Source organism: Zingiber officinale, chromosome 2A (assembly GCF_018446385.1).
Source record: "Zingiber officinale cultivar Zhangliang chromosome 2A, Zo_v1.1, whole genome shotgun sequence".
In the NCBI taxonomy this organism is placed as follows: Eukaryota; Viridiplantae; Streptophyta; class Magnoliopsida; order Zingiberales; family Zingiberaceae; genus Zingiber; species Zingiber officinale.
In genome coordinates this window covers 63,320,660-63,335,187 of record NC_055988.1, presented here as the reverse complement: position 1 = coordinate 63,335,187, position 14,528 = coordinate 63,320,660, and the positions used below count along the sequence as shown (strand labels likewise).

The 14,528-nt window shown below is 41.3% G+C and overlaps 1 protein-coding gene and 1 pseudogene across 1 annotated transcript; both read left to right on the top strand.

Moving 5' to 3' along the window:
* Nucleotides 1-9,111: 9,111 nt before the first annotated feature.
* On the top strand, nucleotides 9,112-9,886 carry LOC122039671. The gene is made up of 3 exons (XM_042599165.1): nucleotides 9,112-9,198; nucleotides 9,300-9,393; nucleotides 9,705-9,886. The coding sequence occupies exons 1-3, from the start codon at nucleotides 9,112-9,114 to the stop codon at nucleotides 9,884-9,886; spliced, it is 363 nt and encodes a 120-aa protein (XP_042455099.1).
* Nucleotides 9,887-9,958: 72 nt separating this feature from the next.
* On the top strand, nucleotides 9,959-11,705 carry LOC122043680 (annotated as a pseudogene).
* Nucleotides 11,706-14,528: the final 2,823 nt, after the last annotated feature.

Sequence of the window (14,528 nt, the reverse complement as noted above, 5' to 3'; positions counted from 1 at the left end):
AGGCGCTGTTGGATCGCAAAGGAACCCTCACGATGGTTAGATCGCGGGTAGGGGCGCTGCCCCTGGCCCCGCAAGGGGATCCATTCCGCGATTGCGCCCGAAACCGCTAAACGGGTCCGCCGGGAAATTTTACTCGTAAAAATTGTAAAAATTAATTTTAAAATTACAGAAAATTATGAAAATATATAATTTTGAATTATATATTAATTTTGTGATAGTCATGGTCCAAAAACCCAATGTGATTGGATTGTGTTGTAATTTATAATACGGTCTGCGTGCCGTTATGTGTTTGCGAGTGTTGTATTATATTCGCGACCTGCGCGTCGTGCCTTCTCTTATATTCTTGTTGTAAATTAGATTTAGACTTGAATGTAACTCGAGTTTCAAATTGTAATGTACAAATTAGAGCGGTGGAGGGTCCACACGAGACGGAGTTCCGAGGCAGGCACGAGCAACACAAGGTGGTCAAAGGGAGGAGCTTGGAGAAGCTGTTGACCCTAGGTTGACCATTCGATCTTCTCATTGGCTTAAGAAGATCGTAGTAGGGCCATGACTAAATCACAAATAGATTAATTAGTTAATTTCTTATGTATATGATGCATGTTTAATAAGTAATTAATTAATTAGTACCTTACGATTAGATTAGATCTAAGTCGTGCACATGATGCACCCTTGCGATTAGATTAGATCTAAGTCGTGCACAAGATGCATCCCTTTCGATTAGATTAGATCTCAATCGACTCAACTCTAATGCCTAACCGTGCCGTGATACCTATCACTACCTCGATCACATGTATTGTTGAATCTGCCAAAGCAGAGCAATACATATTATCTTGGTAGGGTACGGAGGGACAATCTTGGTCCCGCCTATCAATGCATGGGTGAATACAAACTCAATTAGATTGAGTATTCCTAGTTACTCGGTTGGATCGAGTCAACTATAGGCATTCTTCCAATAGTTGGAAAGGTAGGACAAAATCACGTTTATATTAACTCTCGGGCGTATTAGCCAAAGCTAACTCGAGTTTTAATATAAATATGGATCTTGATCCTATAAACAAGAGTTGCATAGAGATGTAATTGGTAATCGTTACCTACCGATCATACTAAGCCTTGGGCGTATTAGCCAAAGCTAACTCAAGGGTTTGTATGATGTGGATCTTGTCCCACATGAATTATAGTATTCAGTGGGAGCATTATTTAGTTAAAGGCCTAATTAAATGATTTTTAAAGAATATGATATTTATTTATGCAAATTTTTGTTGTAGATAACCATGACGTCGAACACGAATTCCTTCTCCATGCGATCTGTCCTTGAGAAGGACAAGCTCAACGGAGCGAATTTCCTGGACTGGTACAGGAACTTGAGAATAGTTCTCACCCAGGAACGTAAACTGTACATTCTGGAGCAGCCCATTCCGGAGGCTCCTCCTGCCAATGCCCCGCGAGTAGACAAAGATGCTTACAAGAAGCATCAAGATGACGCATTAGATGTGTCCTGTCTAATGCTCGCGACCATGAACTCTGAGCTTCAGAAGCAACACGAGTTGATGGGCGCTTACGATATGGTTGAGCATCTTCGCCAACTATATCAGGGACAAGCGAGGCATGAGAGATTTGAGATCTCTAAGGCACTGTTTCAGTGCAAGATGTCAGACGGGGCTCCTGTAGGTCCTTATGTACTCAAGATGATTGGGTACATAGAGAACCTACAAAGACTGGGGTTCCCCTGGCCACTGACTTGATCTTGCAGTCCTTGCCAGATAGCTATAGTCAATTCGTTCTCAACTATAACATGAACGAGATTGACAAGCCACTGCCCGAGCTACTTAGTATGTTACGAACTGCTGAGATTAACCTTAAGAAGGTTAAGCCCATTCTGATGGTCCAGAAGCACAAGGGCAAGGGCAAGCCCAAAGGTAAGGGAAAGTCCCAAACCAAGGGAAAAGGTAAGGCACTGAAGCCTAAAGGAGGGGTCGCCAAGGATGCTACCTGCTTCCACTGCGGTCAGACCGGGCACTGGAAGAGGAACTGCAAGGTATACTTGGAGGATCTTAAGAAGAAGCGAAGTGAGACTTCCACTTTAGGTATATATGTTATAGAAGTCAATCTATCTATTTCTACATCATGGGTATTAGATACTGGATGTGCTTCTCACATTTGTACTGATGTGCAGGCGCTAAGAAATAGCAGAGCATTGACAAAGGGCGAGGTGGACCTACGAGTAGGCAATGGAGCACGGGTTGCTGCTGTTGCTGTAGGAACTTATCAGCTATCTCTGCCCTCTGGGCTTGTACTATTTTTAGATGATTGTTGTTATGTGTCTGCTCTTACTAAGAACATAGTTTCAGTTTCTTGTTTAGACAAGAAAGGATACTCTTTTATAATAAAAGACAAATGTTGTTCTGTTTATTTAAAAGATATGTTCTATTATAGTGCACCACTAATAAACGGACTCTATATTCTAGACCTTGAGAGCCCTATCTATAACATTAGTACCAAGAGGTTCAAGTTAAATGACATGAACCAAACCTACCTCTGGCACTGTCGCTTAGGTCATATAAATGACAAGCGCTTATCCCAGCTCCATAAGGATGGTTTGCTGGACTCATTTGATTTAGAATCATATGAGATATGCGAGTCATACCTACGAGGCAAGATGACCAAGACCCCCTTTAGTGGGCATAGCGAGAGAGCAACTGATTTGTTAGGACTCATACATAGTGATGTATGTGGCCCTTTCAATGTTGCTGCTAGAGGCGGTTATAGATACTTCATCACATTTACTGATGACTTCAGTAGATATGGTTATGTGTGTACTTAATGACACATAAGTCTGAATCCTTTGAAAAGTTCAAAGAATTCAAGAATGAAGTACAGAACCAAATTAGCAAGAGTATTAAGATACTTCGATCAGATTGAGGTGGAGAATACCTTAGCCATGAGTTTCGTGACTACCTAGCTGAGTGTGGGATTCTATCCCAACTCACTCCTCCTGGAACACCACAGTGGAATGGTGTATCCGAAAGGAGGAATCGTACCCTATTAGATATGGTACGATCTATGATGAGTCACATAGATCTTCCGACATATCTATGGGGATATGCTCTAGACACGGCAGCTTTTATACTCAACCGAGTTCCATCAAAGGCCGTGATAAAGACACCATATAGGATATGGACTGGGAGATATGCCCAGGTGTCTTTCATGAGAATTTGGGGCTGTGAGGCTTACGTACGATGTCAAGTCTCAGACAAATTAGGACTCAAATCCGACAAGTGCTATTTCATCGGATATCCCAAGGAAACTAAGGGATATTACTTCTACATTTCCAGTCAGCACAAGGTAGTTGTGGCAAAGACTGGGGTCTTTCTAGAAAGGGACTTTGTTTCTAGAAAGACTAGTGGGGGCGCGTTCGATCTTGAAGAAGTTCAAGATATGAACAGTAGCACTGATGCCTCGATGGAAATTGAACTGGAACCACAAAGTATTGTGGATGATGTTGTTCCACAAAGAGTTAAGGAACAACAACCAGTTCAAGTAGACATACCTCTTCGCAGGTCTGATAGGGTACGTCGTCAGTCTGAGAGATACTTATTTCTCTTGTCTGACCATGAAGAAGTTATGCTCATAGAGGATGAGCCTACCACCTATCAGGAAGCTGTGACGAGACCAGATTCCAAGAAATGGCTAGAAGCCATGAGATCCGAGATGGAATCCATGTACATCAACCAAGTATGGACTTTGGTTGATCCACCTGAAGGGGTAAAACCCATTGGGTGTAAGTGGGTCTTTTAGAGAAAGACTGACATGGATGGACTTATCTCTGAGGGTTTTGTAGATCCACAACATACTAGCAGAGTATGCAAGCTGCATAGGTCCATTTATGGACTAAAGCAAGCTTCTCGGAGCTGGAATCTTCGTTTCGATGATGCGATCAAACAGTTTGGTTTCATAAAGAACGAAGATGAACCTTGTGTCTACAAGAAGGTTGTAGGGGACGTAGTTGTCTTCCTCATATTGTATGTGGATGACATACTACTCATTGGGAAGGACATCCCTATGCTTCAGTCTGTTAAGACCTGGCTAGGGAATTGCTTCTCAATGAAAGACTTAGGCGAGGCATCCCGCATTCTAGGGATACAGATCTATAGAGATAGATCTAAGAGATTGCTTGGCCTAAGTCAGAGTACATACATTGACAAGGTACTCCTTCGGTTTGCCATGCAGAACTCCAAGAAGAGATTTCTGCCGATGTCACATGACGTGAGTCTTTCGAAGACTCAAGGTCTCTCTTCTAGAGAGGAGAGAGATCGCATGGATCAGATCCCTTATGCCTCAGCCATAGGATCGATCATGTACGCCATGCTATTTACTCGACCTGATGTCTCGTATGCTTTGAGCATGACGAGCAGATACCAGTCAGATCCAGGTGAAACTCACTTGATAGCGGTTAAGAATATTCTTAAGTACTTATGAAGGACTAAAGAATATTTCTTGATATATGGAGGCAATGATGAGCTAACTGTAAAGGGATACAGTGATGCCAGCTTCCAGACCGATCAGGATGATTAAAGATCACAGTCGAGGTTCGTGTTTTGCTTGAATGGTAGTGCTATGAGCGGGCAGAGTTCACAGCAGTTCTACAACGTTTCCATCTCATTCGAGAGATTATCGATAGAGGAGATGTGGAGATTTGCAGAGTACCTACAGAGGCTAACATCGCAGATCCCTTGACCAAGGCTTTGGCACAAAGAAAGCATGATGGTCACACTAGGTCATTAGGCCTTAGAGCCTATACTGATTGGCACTAGTGCTAGTGGGAGATTGTTAGTTAGAGCCCTAGAGCCAATCATTTGATGATTGTATAGACTCATGTATAATCATATTCTTGTATATATATTAAGACATTTGGTTTTTGGTTATTATGCTTATTTGTATTAGTGCCAGATAAAATAAGTATAGTAACGTCCTTGAGTAGAAGGTTCTTACTTATATCAATCGATTGGTTGAATCGATAGTGAGATGATATAGGGAACACTACTCTAAATCATTCCTAGTCGAGTATTAACATTCAGGGACAATGTTAATACAATAAGACTAGCATGTAGGTCAGCTCGATGACTTGATCTCACAAGTCATGGATATAGAGATATCAAGCTGACACATGGGTATGCATTAGAGAATATATACTGAATGACCCGCCATGAGAAAGTATCATGGATCGTTATATGAGTGTCATATACTTTCTCATGTGGCTATTAGTATGACTATTATTCCTTGGACCTGAAGTCACCATGGATCCCTACATAAGGAGTTATGTACTTTGGTTTCGTCAGACGTCACCCGTAACTGGGTGGACTATAAAGGCGATTACTGGGTATATAACGAGTTATGTAGAGGGATGTAAGTGATGTAGATGGGATCTATCCCTCCCATATGACGGGAGCGACATCGATATTCTTGATAGAGTGAGACCACTAAGTGCATGGCCATGCCCAAATGAGTCAACATTAGATGTTGAGCTCATTTGATCGAGTGAGTCTACTTGGAGTTCAAGATTTAGATTGATTAGAGGATGACACGGTCTATGCCTCATATTGATCAATCTAGATGTCTAGGATAGAAGGACAATGTCACATATTGTGAGGAGTCACAATTAGTAGTCACAAGGTGATGTCGGATCTCGACATTCTTGTAACTTGGGTAGTAATGATGTGTTGCTAGATACCGCTCATTACTTATGCTCCTAAATGGGTTTAGGGCATTGCCAACGTTACAAGAACCTATAGGGTCACACACTTAGGACAATTAGATGGAGATTAGGTTCATATGATGAACCAAGAGGATTAGATTCATTTGATGAATCAAATTGGATTAAGAGTAATCCTAATTGGGCTAACTTGAGTTCGACTCAAGTTGATTCATGTGTTCAATGAGTCTAATTTAGATTTTGACTCATTAAATCAATTTAATTAAATGAATTAGATTCATTATATTAAGTTGGCTTGAATCAAATGGTTAGATTAGATCAACCATGGAAGAGATTGGGTCAAGTTTGACTTGACTTAAGAAGGAAGACCAAAGGTTAATTTTGACTTGACCTTTTTGCCACCTCATTGGTGAGTTGGCATTAGGTGGACCAATGATGATACTCCACATCATCATGGGTGCTACCTCATGGAAGTTACAAAGCCATTCTCTTTAATGGTTTCATATTAATTGCAATTAATGCAATTAATTTGGGAGTTTTTCAGCATTGAGAGTGGCCGGCCACTTTGTGTTTGATTGTGATTTCAATTTTCATTCAAGTGGTGTATCTTCTTCTTCTTCCTCAAGAAGCTCTTCCTCTCCCTCTCCTCCTTGCCTTGGCCGAATCTTACCAAGGTGCTATCACACCTTTGTGTAAGGTTTTCTCCACCTATGTGTCTGTGTGGATACTTCTAGAGGACCGACGCTTGACGGTCTAGAGATCCGGCAACTCCTTGGACGAGCGGGAACGCGAAAGGCACGTAACAAGGGTAAAGTTCTTAACATGTAGATCTAGGAGTAGATCTAAAAGGTTTTTCAAACTCGTACTCGTATTTATCGTTCGGTTTTCCTTGCACGGATCCGTTGGCCTTGGGTGATTCGGGGTTTCCGCGACGCGAAAAGCGATTTTCGCGGCCCGAAGAACCTAACAAGATGGTGTCTTGCTTATCATCAAGGCACGCACGGAGGAGGGATAGCTCGGCCTCATGCCCTCACTGCAGATGCTCCTAGAGGCTAAGATGGCATTGCAGGTCAGATTGGTATTTTTCTTTCATCGCCTTTTCAGCGTGAACGCGAGATTTAGCAAGGCGATACAAGGCGTCTGCGTCCCGCCAGGAAGCAAGTTGACGGTCTCGCTCCACGGACATGTTTTTCAGCTTGCGCTCCTTCTCTGCAAGCTGTTGGGTGAGTTGATGTATCCGCACTTGGGGGGATGGCTGATCAACCTCGTCGGAAGAGGGTGAATGCATTGTGTTAATGAGAAACCGGGAGAAGGTAGAGTGACGAAAAGCAGGAAGAAATTAGGGGAAAAGAAGAATGCGAGAAGGAATCGTCTTGAGGTCTTTTTAAAGAGGAGAGTGAGTATTCAAGATAAATCAATTACGCAGGCACCGTACTCGATGCAACCACTAAAGCAATTACGCAGGCACCGTACTCAATGCAACCACTAAAGTAATTACGCAAGCACCGTACTCGGTGCAACCACTAAAGCAATTACACAGGCATCGTACTCGATGCAACCACTAAAGCAATTACGCAGACAGGGTGTCCCAGGTGACAGGACATAAAAGTTGGTACGGTAAGTAGGGCAGGAGGCAGAGATTACAGAGGTGTGTATGGGTCTAGTCAGTCAGACTTGGGTCTTCCTTCGACTAGACTTGAGGGGGAGGCTTGTGATACGGTGTATGAATGTGGGGTCTGCGTGATGATCTGGCAAGGAGTCAAAGCCACAGAAGGGTCAAAAGTCATGCCAGCCTGGAGGTCAGAAGTCTAGCCCTTGTGGCTAGTCAAAAGTTACACCAGCATGGAGGTCAAAAGTCTAGCCTCCGTGGCAATGCCATCGTGGAGGTCAAGAATCAGAATTTCAAGGAGGTTAAGATTCCGGCACACGTGGCTAAAGTCAAAGCCTCGGTGGAGAGACTGGTCAAAGGACAGTATTCACAAGGTGGGCCGAATCTGACCTCAAAAGGAGTCGAAAATAGATCCGACCCCAGGATCAAAGTCAATTGAGGATCGGATCCATGGGTCAGATATAATCAGGGATTGAGAGCGACCAAGGAATCAGCTTATGGATCGGATGGGTATACCGAATAAAACTTCCGGTGAAGCAATACAGGTCAGGAAACTAACCCGGCGTGCAGGTCGGGACGTTCATACCATGGATAAATAGCAGATGGATGCAGGTTAGGGATCCGACCCAGCGTGCAGGTCGGGACATTCATACCATGGATAAACATCAGATGGATGCAGGTCAGGGATCCGACCCAGCGTGCAGGTCGGGACGTTCATACCATAGATAAACAGCAGATGGATGCAGGTCAGGGATCCGATCCAGCGTGCAAGTCGGGATGTTCATACCATGGATAAACAACAGATGGATGCAGGTCAGGGATCCGACCCAGCGTGCAGGTCGGGACGTTCATACCATGGATAAACAGCAGACGGATGCAGGTCAGGAATTAGACCCAACGTGCAGGTCGGATCACACATGTCCTGGACAGCAATAAATAGATGTGGGTCGGGAATTAGACCTAGTGTGCAGGTCGGAACGTACTTTCCTTGGATGGTAATAAGCAGAGGTGGTCGGGAATCAGCAGGTCGTCGATACGTACATCGAGCGAGGCAGACGAAGGTGAGTCAGGAGGCCGACACTACATGATAAATAAGCATGTAAGGAATCGTAACCACTTGTCAGAGAATAATCATCACATGTCAGGGAATATTCTAACGGAGGGAGGCTCATACTCCTCTTGGTTCCTCAGCCAGCCTATAAGAGAAAGTCACGTGTCGATCACCGCCAGACAGAGCCTGACACCCGACATTCCCTGACATTCGCCAGGTTCCAGAAGCATCAATTGTAGTATAAAAAGGGATGCTTTGTCCCTTACGCAGGTACGCTCACTCGTCATTTTCTTACCAGTCTTTTACTTTCCGTACTTTCTCTGTGATTTCTGGGGAAAAAGTACCTGACTTGAGCGTCGGAGGGCCTGACCCGGGGACTTTTTCCCTGGTTTCTGGTCTCTAACGACCGGGTGACTCGTCTGAGTGTGTGCAGAGCAACATCGTCATCCTCCTGATCCTTTCTTTCCGTATGATCGCCCGTGTGCACCTGTCCACGGGGTACCTCGCTGATTCAGCATCTCAACGACTTTCCGTCAACCTTCAGCACAACAAGGCCCGTCTTCATCTGACTCAGCTTCCGGACGGGATCACCTTCCATTACAAAGTTAATGTACTTAAAACGATAAGAACTACAAACCTTGATTGCCTAGTGAAATCATTCTACTGTGGTTATCGTAGTATTGGTTTCTTGCTGAATCCATCGAATCCATCTGCCAGCAAAATTAACAAAAAATAGTCATGGAGAAAGTTGGCGATACAGTTGTGGATATGGAAAGTCTTGCACAATCACCTGACGAATGCTGCTCTGGAAGTCCAAAGACACCAGTGAGTTTTGATTTTGCATGAACAACATAAATACAAGCTTCAGAACCTCTTCTCATTCATAGTCAAATGTGAAATTTTGAGTTAAATTTGTGCCACCACAGAAGGCCCTCTCTCGCAAGAGTTCAATGCGCCCAGAAAGACATAATGGTGAGGAGCTAGAAGTAGATGAAACATTGAAAAGGCTTCTTGTGAAAGGTATGAGATATTTATTTTCCTATTAACTGTTAGTTCATTCATTATTCCGAGAAGCATGCACGACTGGTTGTTGTTTGTGAATTATAAAAACCATATAGATTACTAAAATTTCTTGAAATGCTGATATACATAGCTTTTTTTTTTCAAGCATATTTCCACTCCCTGTATCTGTTGGTCATTATTGATTTAAATTTGTCTTGTCCCCAAGTTTTCTATATGAATTCTTGGACTGAAGCAGTTATAGCTTAGTTTTTCTCATAAAATTTGACTTCTGTCTGTTAAAATGTTTTTGTTTCCTTTTGTTTTCCTAGTTGTACCTGCTCAGGTGGAGCAACTGAAACAACCCCTCGTGCCCTTCAAAACCCTCCATGCTGTGCAATCTGTACCTAATAGCCCTGATCCCCCAGATTCTGGAGAAGGAAAGAACAAAAGATTAAATCGCTTAACCTTCATCCATCCACGAAAGATTCTTCTATTCTTTGCAACCTTATAAGTACTGTGGAAGCTTTTCTTGATGCAATCTTCATTCTTCAATATGAAAGTGACCAGAGTAGTAAATACTAAGATGAATTTTAGGCAGGGATTAAACTTTTCTATCGTGCATTGTGCATTGTGCATTGTGCATTGTGCAACCCATGCTGATAAGACAAAGAAGATACTTTTCAATCTAATTCTAACGTTCTGAGTAGACTATCACTCAGTAGTTTCTTCCTGTTTTACATTGACATTATGCATTTTGTTTGATTATGACCAAAGTTAATGCATTTTATAGAAAGATGGTTAGATTTTTGCCTGACAATTTTTAGCTAATAGTGGGCGTCTTGGCAAGATTGAAGTAGAAGGAGAGAGGCTGAAGGAATCTCAATTCATCAATAAGTCTCTATCAGCTTTGGGAGATGTGATCTCTGCTCTTGCCTCCAAGAACTCACATATTCCATATAGGTTCCTTCTAATGCTCATAGTCATATGCTTCTATTTTACTATCTAAACTAGTTTGAATTTTTCATTGTACTAAAGGAGAGATGTCTTTTGCAGGAACTCTAAGCTAACACATTTGCTCCAGAGCTCTCTAGGTGAGAAAAAACCTTAAGAATAGTAACCATCTAGCTGTGATGATCTTGTTGTTTAGGTTCAAAAACAACAACTAGTTTATACCGTTATTTTTATTGCCAGAAGAAAATTTGACACATTATCCTTCACTGATAATTTTCATTCACAATATAAGATTGCAAGACACTCATGTTTGCACATATTAGCCCAAGTTCAGCAGATTTAGGTGAAACATTATGCTCACTAAACTTTCCTAGCAGAGTCCGAGGCATTGAACATGGTCTTGTCCGAAAGCAGACATATTTAGCAGAGAGTTTCAAGCTTAAACAAATGATATATCTGTTTTGACTGCATATTGGCTACTGTTGCTAGTTTTAAAATTTTGTTCTATTTGGCAATACATATGCAGGTTTTGTATCTTCTGCAATTATGTGATGCCTAATAAGAGTTGTTGTACAGGCTGATAAGCTCCTTCAGAGTGAAAAAGAAAACATAAGGTTGAATGAAAGCTTGCAATTGATGCAGCTGAAATACACATCTCGGGAGAATGTTTTCAAAACATTGCAAGATAAGTAAAGTTAGTCAACCCAGTGCAAAAAGTAAAGTTAGTTATAACAAAGTTGTAGTGACCAAATTGCCCATATACTTTTATTAGTCTAGCTTATGAGGAACTTGAATGGCCTCAAGAAGGTGATCCAACTGATAGTAATTGAACCAAATGAAGATAATGTGAATAAATTATTTTATTTATTCCAAGAAAAATCATAATAATTTACTATACATCATGCATCACTATGTTTAGCTTCTTTTAAATCAGTTGCCTTATAACAGATTATTTCAAATGTGCAGATAAAAGAAGCTGAGTAAACAAGTAAAAATTACCAGCAAAAGGTTACTTATCTCATTTTCAATCTCTATTTGAGTAGAATTTACAACATCTTTAATTTCCCTTATGTAAGCAACAAACTGCTTTATATCCATATTGACTATTTTATTCTATTCAGGTAAGAGAACTGGAGAATCAATTAAATGGTGAGAGGACAACTAAGAAGGATGTTGCAAAGTTCCCAAAGCCTCCAATGGCTCCTTTAAGATGGAGGCCTCCTTTACAAAGAATCACCAATCAGTTGTCACCCTCAGGACATCAAACAAGCAGAGGTGCCCATCCAGTAATAGATAAAGAGAATTTTCTATTAACAAATAAAACTACTGGGGAAGATTTAGTTAAATCTCTGCATAGAGCAAGAAGGATAACGTTGGCACCAGTAAAAAGAATATTTGTGTACTATTTATTACCTTTTGATGTTGTAAGAAGAATAGTTATGTGTAATTTATGGATACTGACTTGATGTACACAATATCTATTATCTTTTTATGTTGTAAGAAGAATATTTATGTGTTGGTTATATGGATATTGACTTGGTGTGTTTAGATATATCGGTGCATTTTTATTTGTGATTTTCTTAGTGAATTAATAATATTAACTTAATTTTATGATTTGCTTGGTGATAATATTAGGTTTTCACTATTTCGAAAATCGAATTTATGTTGTTAAACAATATTGATATTACATCGGTTTTCTACCGCTGCAAAACTGTTGTCATTAACTAATATTACATCGGTCGTATACCGCTGTCAAAACTGGTGTTATTAACATATAATATTACATCGGTTTTACACCCGATGTTGTTAAGTGATACTACACTGGTTTTAACCCGATGTCTAAAATGGCAGACCTTTTACATCGCCTTCATAGACATCGGTCGAAAATGTAATAGACATCGGTGGAAAACCGATGTCTATGAGGGTTTTTGTTGTAGTGACACTAAATTTTTTGTGTAATATTTGATGCAAGATGAAGTTCAGAGAGAAGTGATTGATACCAAATAATGTTAGACATTGTATTTGCTATAGCTTTATATTCTACCTCAGTGCTTAAACAAGATACCATAGGTTTCTTTTTCGAATTCCATGAGATAAGGTTTCATCTAAGAAATATTTCATATCCACTAGTAGAGCATCTCTCTTCAAGAGAACTTGCCCAATCCACATTACTATAGATCTGTAATCTCGAGACGATTGACGATATAAAAGGAGACCATGTAGAAATAGTACCTTTGAGATAGTGAAATATTGTTTTCACACATTTCCAATTTTGTTCTGTGGGAGCATGCATAAACTAACAAGCACAATTTATTATAAAAGATAATATCATGGCGTGTGATATATTATGAGGCTCCAACAATACTTCGATAAATTTGTAGATCAGATATTACAGGTGTGACATATATATATATATATATATAATATTAAAAATTAGACATAATTAAATTATTTTAGAGAAAATAAATATTTTTAGTAGATAATTTATCAGAAAACATGTTTATATGATTTTTTTAAAAAAACAATTACTGGAATTTTTCTAATATTTTTAGGAGTCTTTTTTATATTTTATGAAGAGGTTAAAAAATAAAGCCTCTTTAGAATACCTATTTAAACAAGGAGTTGATTGATTATAAAGTTAGATTTTTGTTATTAAACCCTATGTTGATCGGGCTGCCTCCCTCTCACACTCGCGAGCGGCGTCGTGCGCTCGACCACCGCTGCGCTTCCTACTGTTTGCCGGAGAACCTCTCCTCCGTCCATCGAGGGTAGCCCTACCTCCTCATGAGCACCGACGGGTGTCCGTCGCCACACCTGTCTCCTCCATCGCTGTTTCACAGCGTGATCTGATGCTGTCGTGGTGCCGTGCAATAACGACAGTGCACGTACCTCCACCGACGCCACGCCTCGTTTGCTCCTGGTGATGATTTCCCGACTGCTGACGTGCGATGACGCCGCCATGCATTAATGCCATTATGCGGTGATGCCACTACTGCGCATCACTGTTGACTGACGTAACCTCGAGCCACCGCGTCGCCTCCCACTGCCACTGTCGTAATTCCCACAGTTGCTACCCTCACCCTCGAAACATAGGGGAGACAACCGCAACTATGACCACCGCCTTGCTTCACCACCATGAACAAGCGCGCCTTGTTGTCGCCGCATTGACTATCGTGGCCTTCACCGCAGCCACCGCCTCCCTTGCTGCCAGGTAATAGAAAAGCCAGCCACGATGTCTTCCAAAGACACTACCACCGTCTGGCTTTCCTGGTAACACACCATCATCACGTGTTATCGCCGCATGCCACTGTTGCGGTATGTCGGGGTGGCATGCTACCATAGTTGTAGGCTAGTAGCCATGGGCTACCATCGTTCGTCGTCCGTTGTTTGTTGTCCATTCGCCATCGTCGGCAAGCTCTGCAGGGACTTGAGAGGGGATCACTGGCTCATCACCTCCAACGTCGTTACTACCTCACCTTTGCTACCATTGTTACGTCTCTGCAAGTGTACGGATACGTCGTCAGTAATACAAAAAGGTATCGTATCCACAGGGACTGGTTATAATCACTAAAGATGTATCAAAATGAATTAGCAAACAATCGGACAAGAATTACATGGACTAAAACCAAAACTAGAAAATAGAAATAGAAAGGTAATGCAGGAAACTAGGTCATATGGAAGTTCTAGAAGATTTGGTTTCTTTGTGATACTTATCAATGTAATATGGTCTACCAACCTTATCCTCAATTGTCATGTGTTTGCAAGAAGTTGTCGCTTATCTTCTGCAGAAAACACCTTAAGAAACTAAATAGAAATGATCCCTATGAAATCCGTTAACGGGGCAGCCCTATCACGACGCCTCTCCGTCATACTCATCACTAATCAATTCACATCAAGATATAGAGTACAGTGCATTCATCTATCCCTCTTCTTTGTAGATTCTTGCATCACCCTTCAAGGTGGTCCCCTAAATGTCCGTTAATGGGGCAGCCCTGTCACGACGCCCCTCGATCATATATTCTAGAGAATTCCTCTACAAGATCCTCAAGAATTACAAACAACCAATCAAGAATGGTAATTGATCCAAACACAACAATCCACATAAGATTGAATTGATACAAAACATAACAACATCATTGAAACAAGAAGTTGGCAAATTCATGAATTCATACATCAATTCACATCACAAATACTTCCTCCAT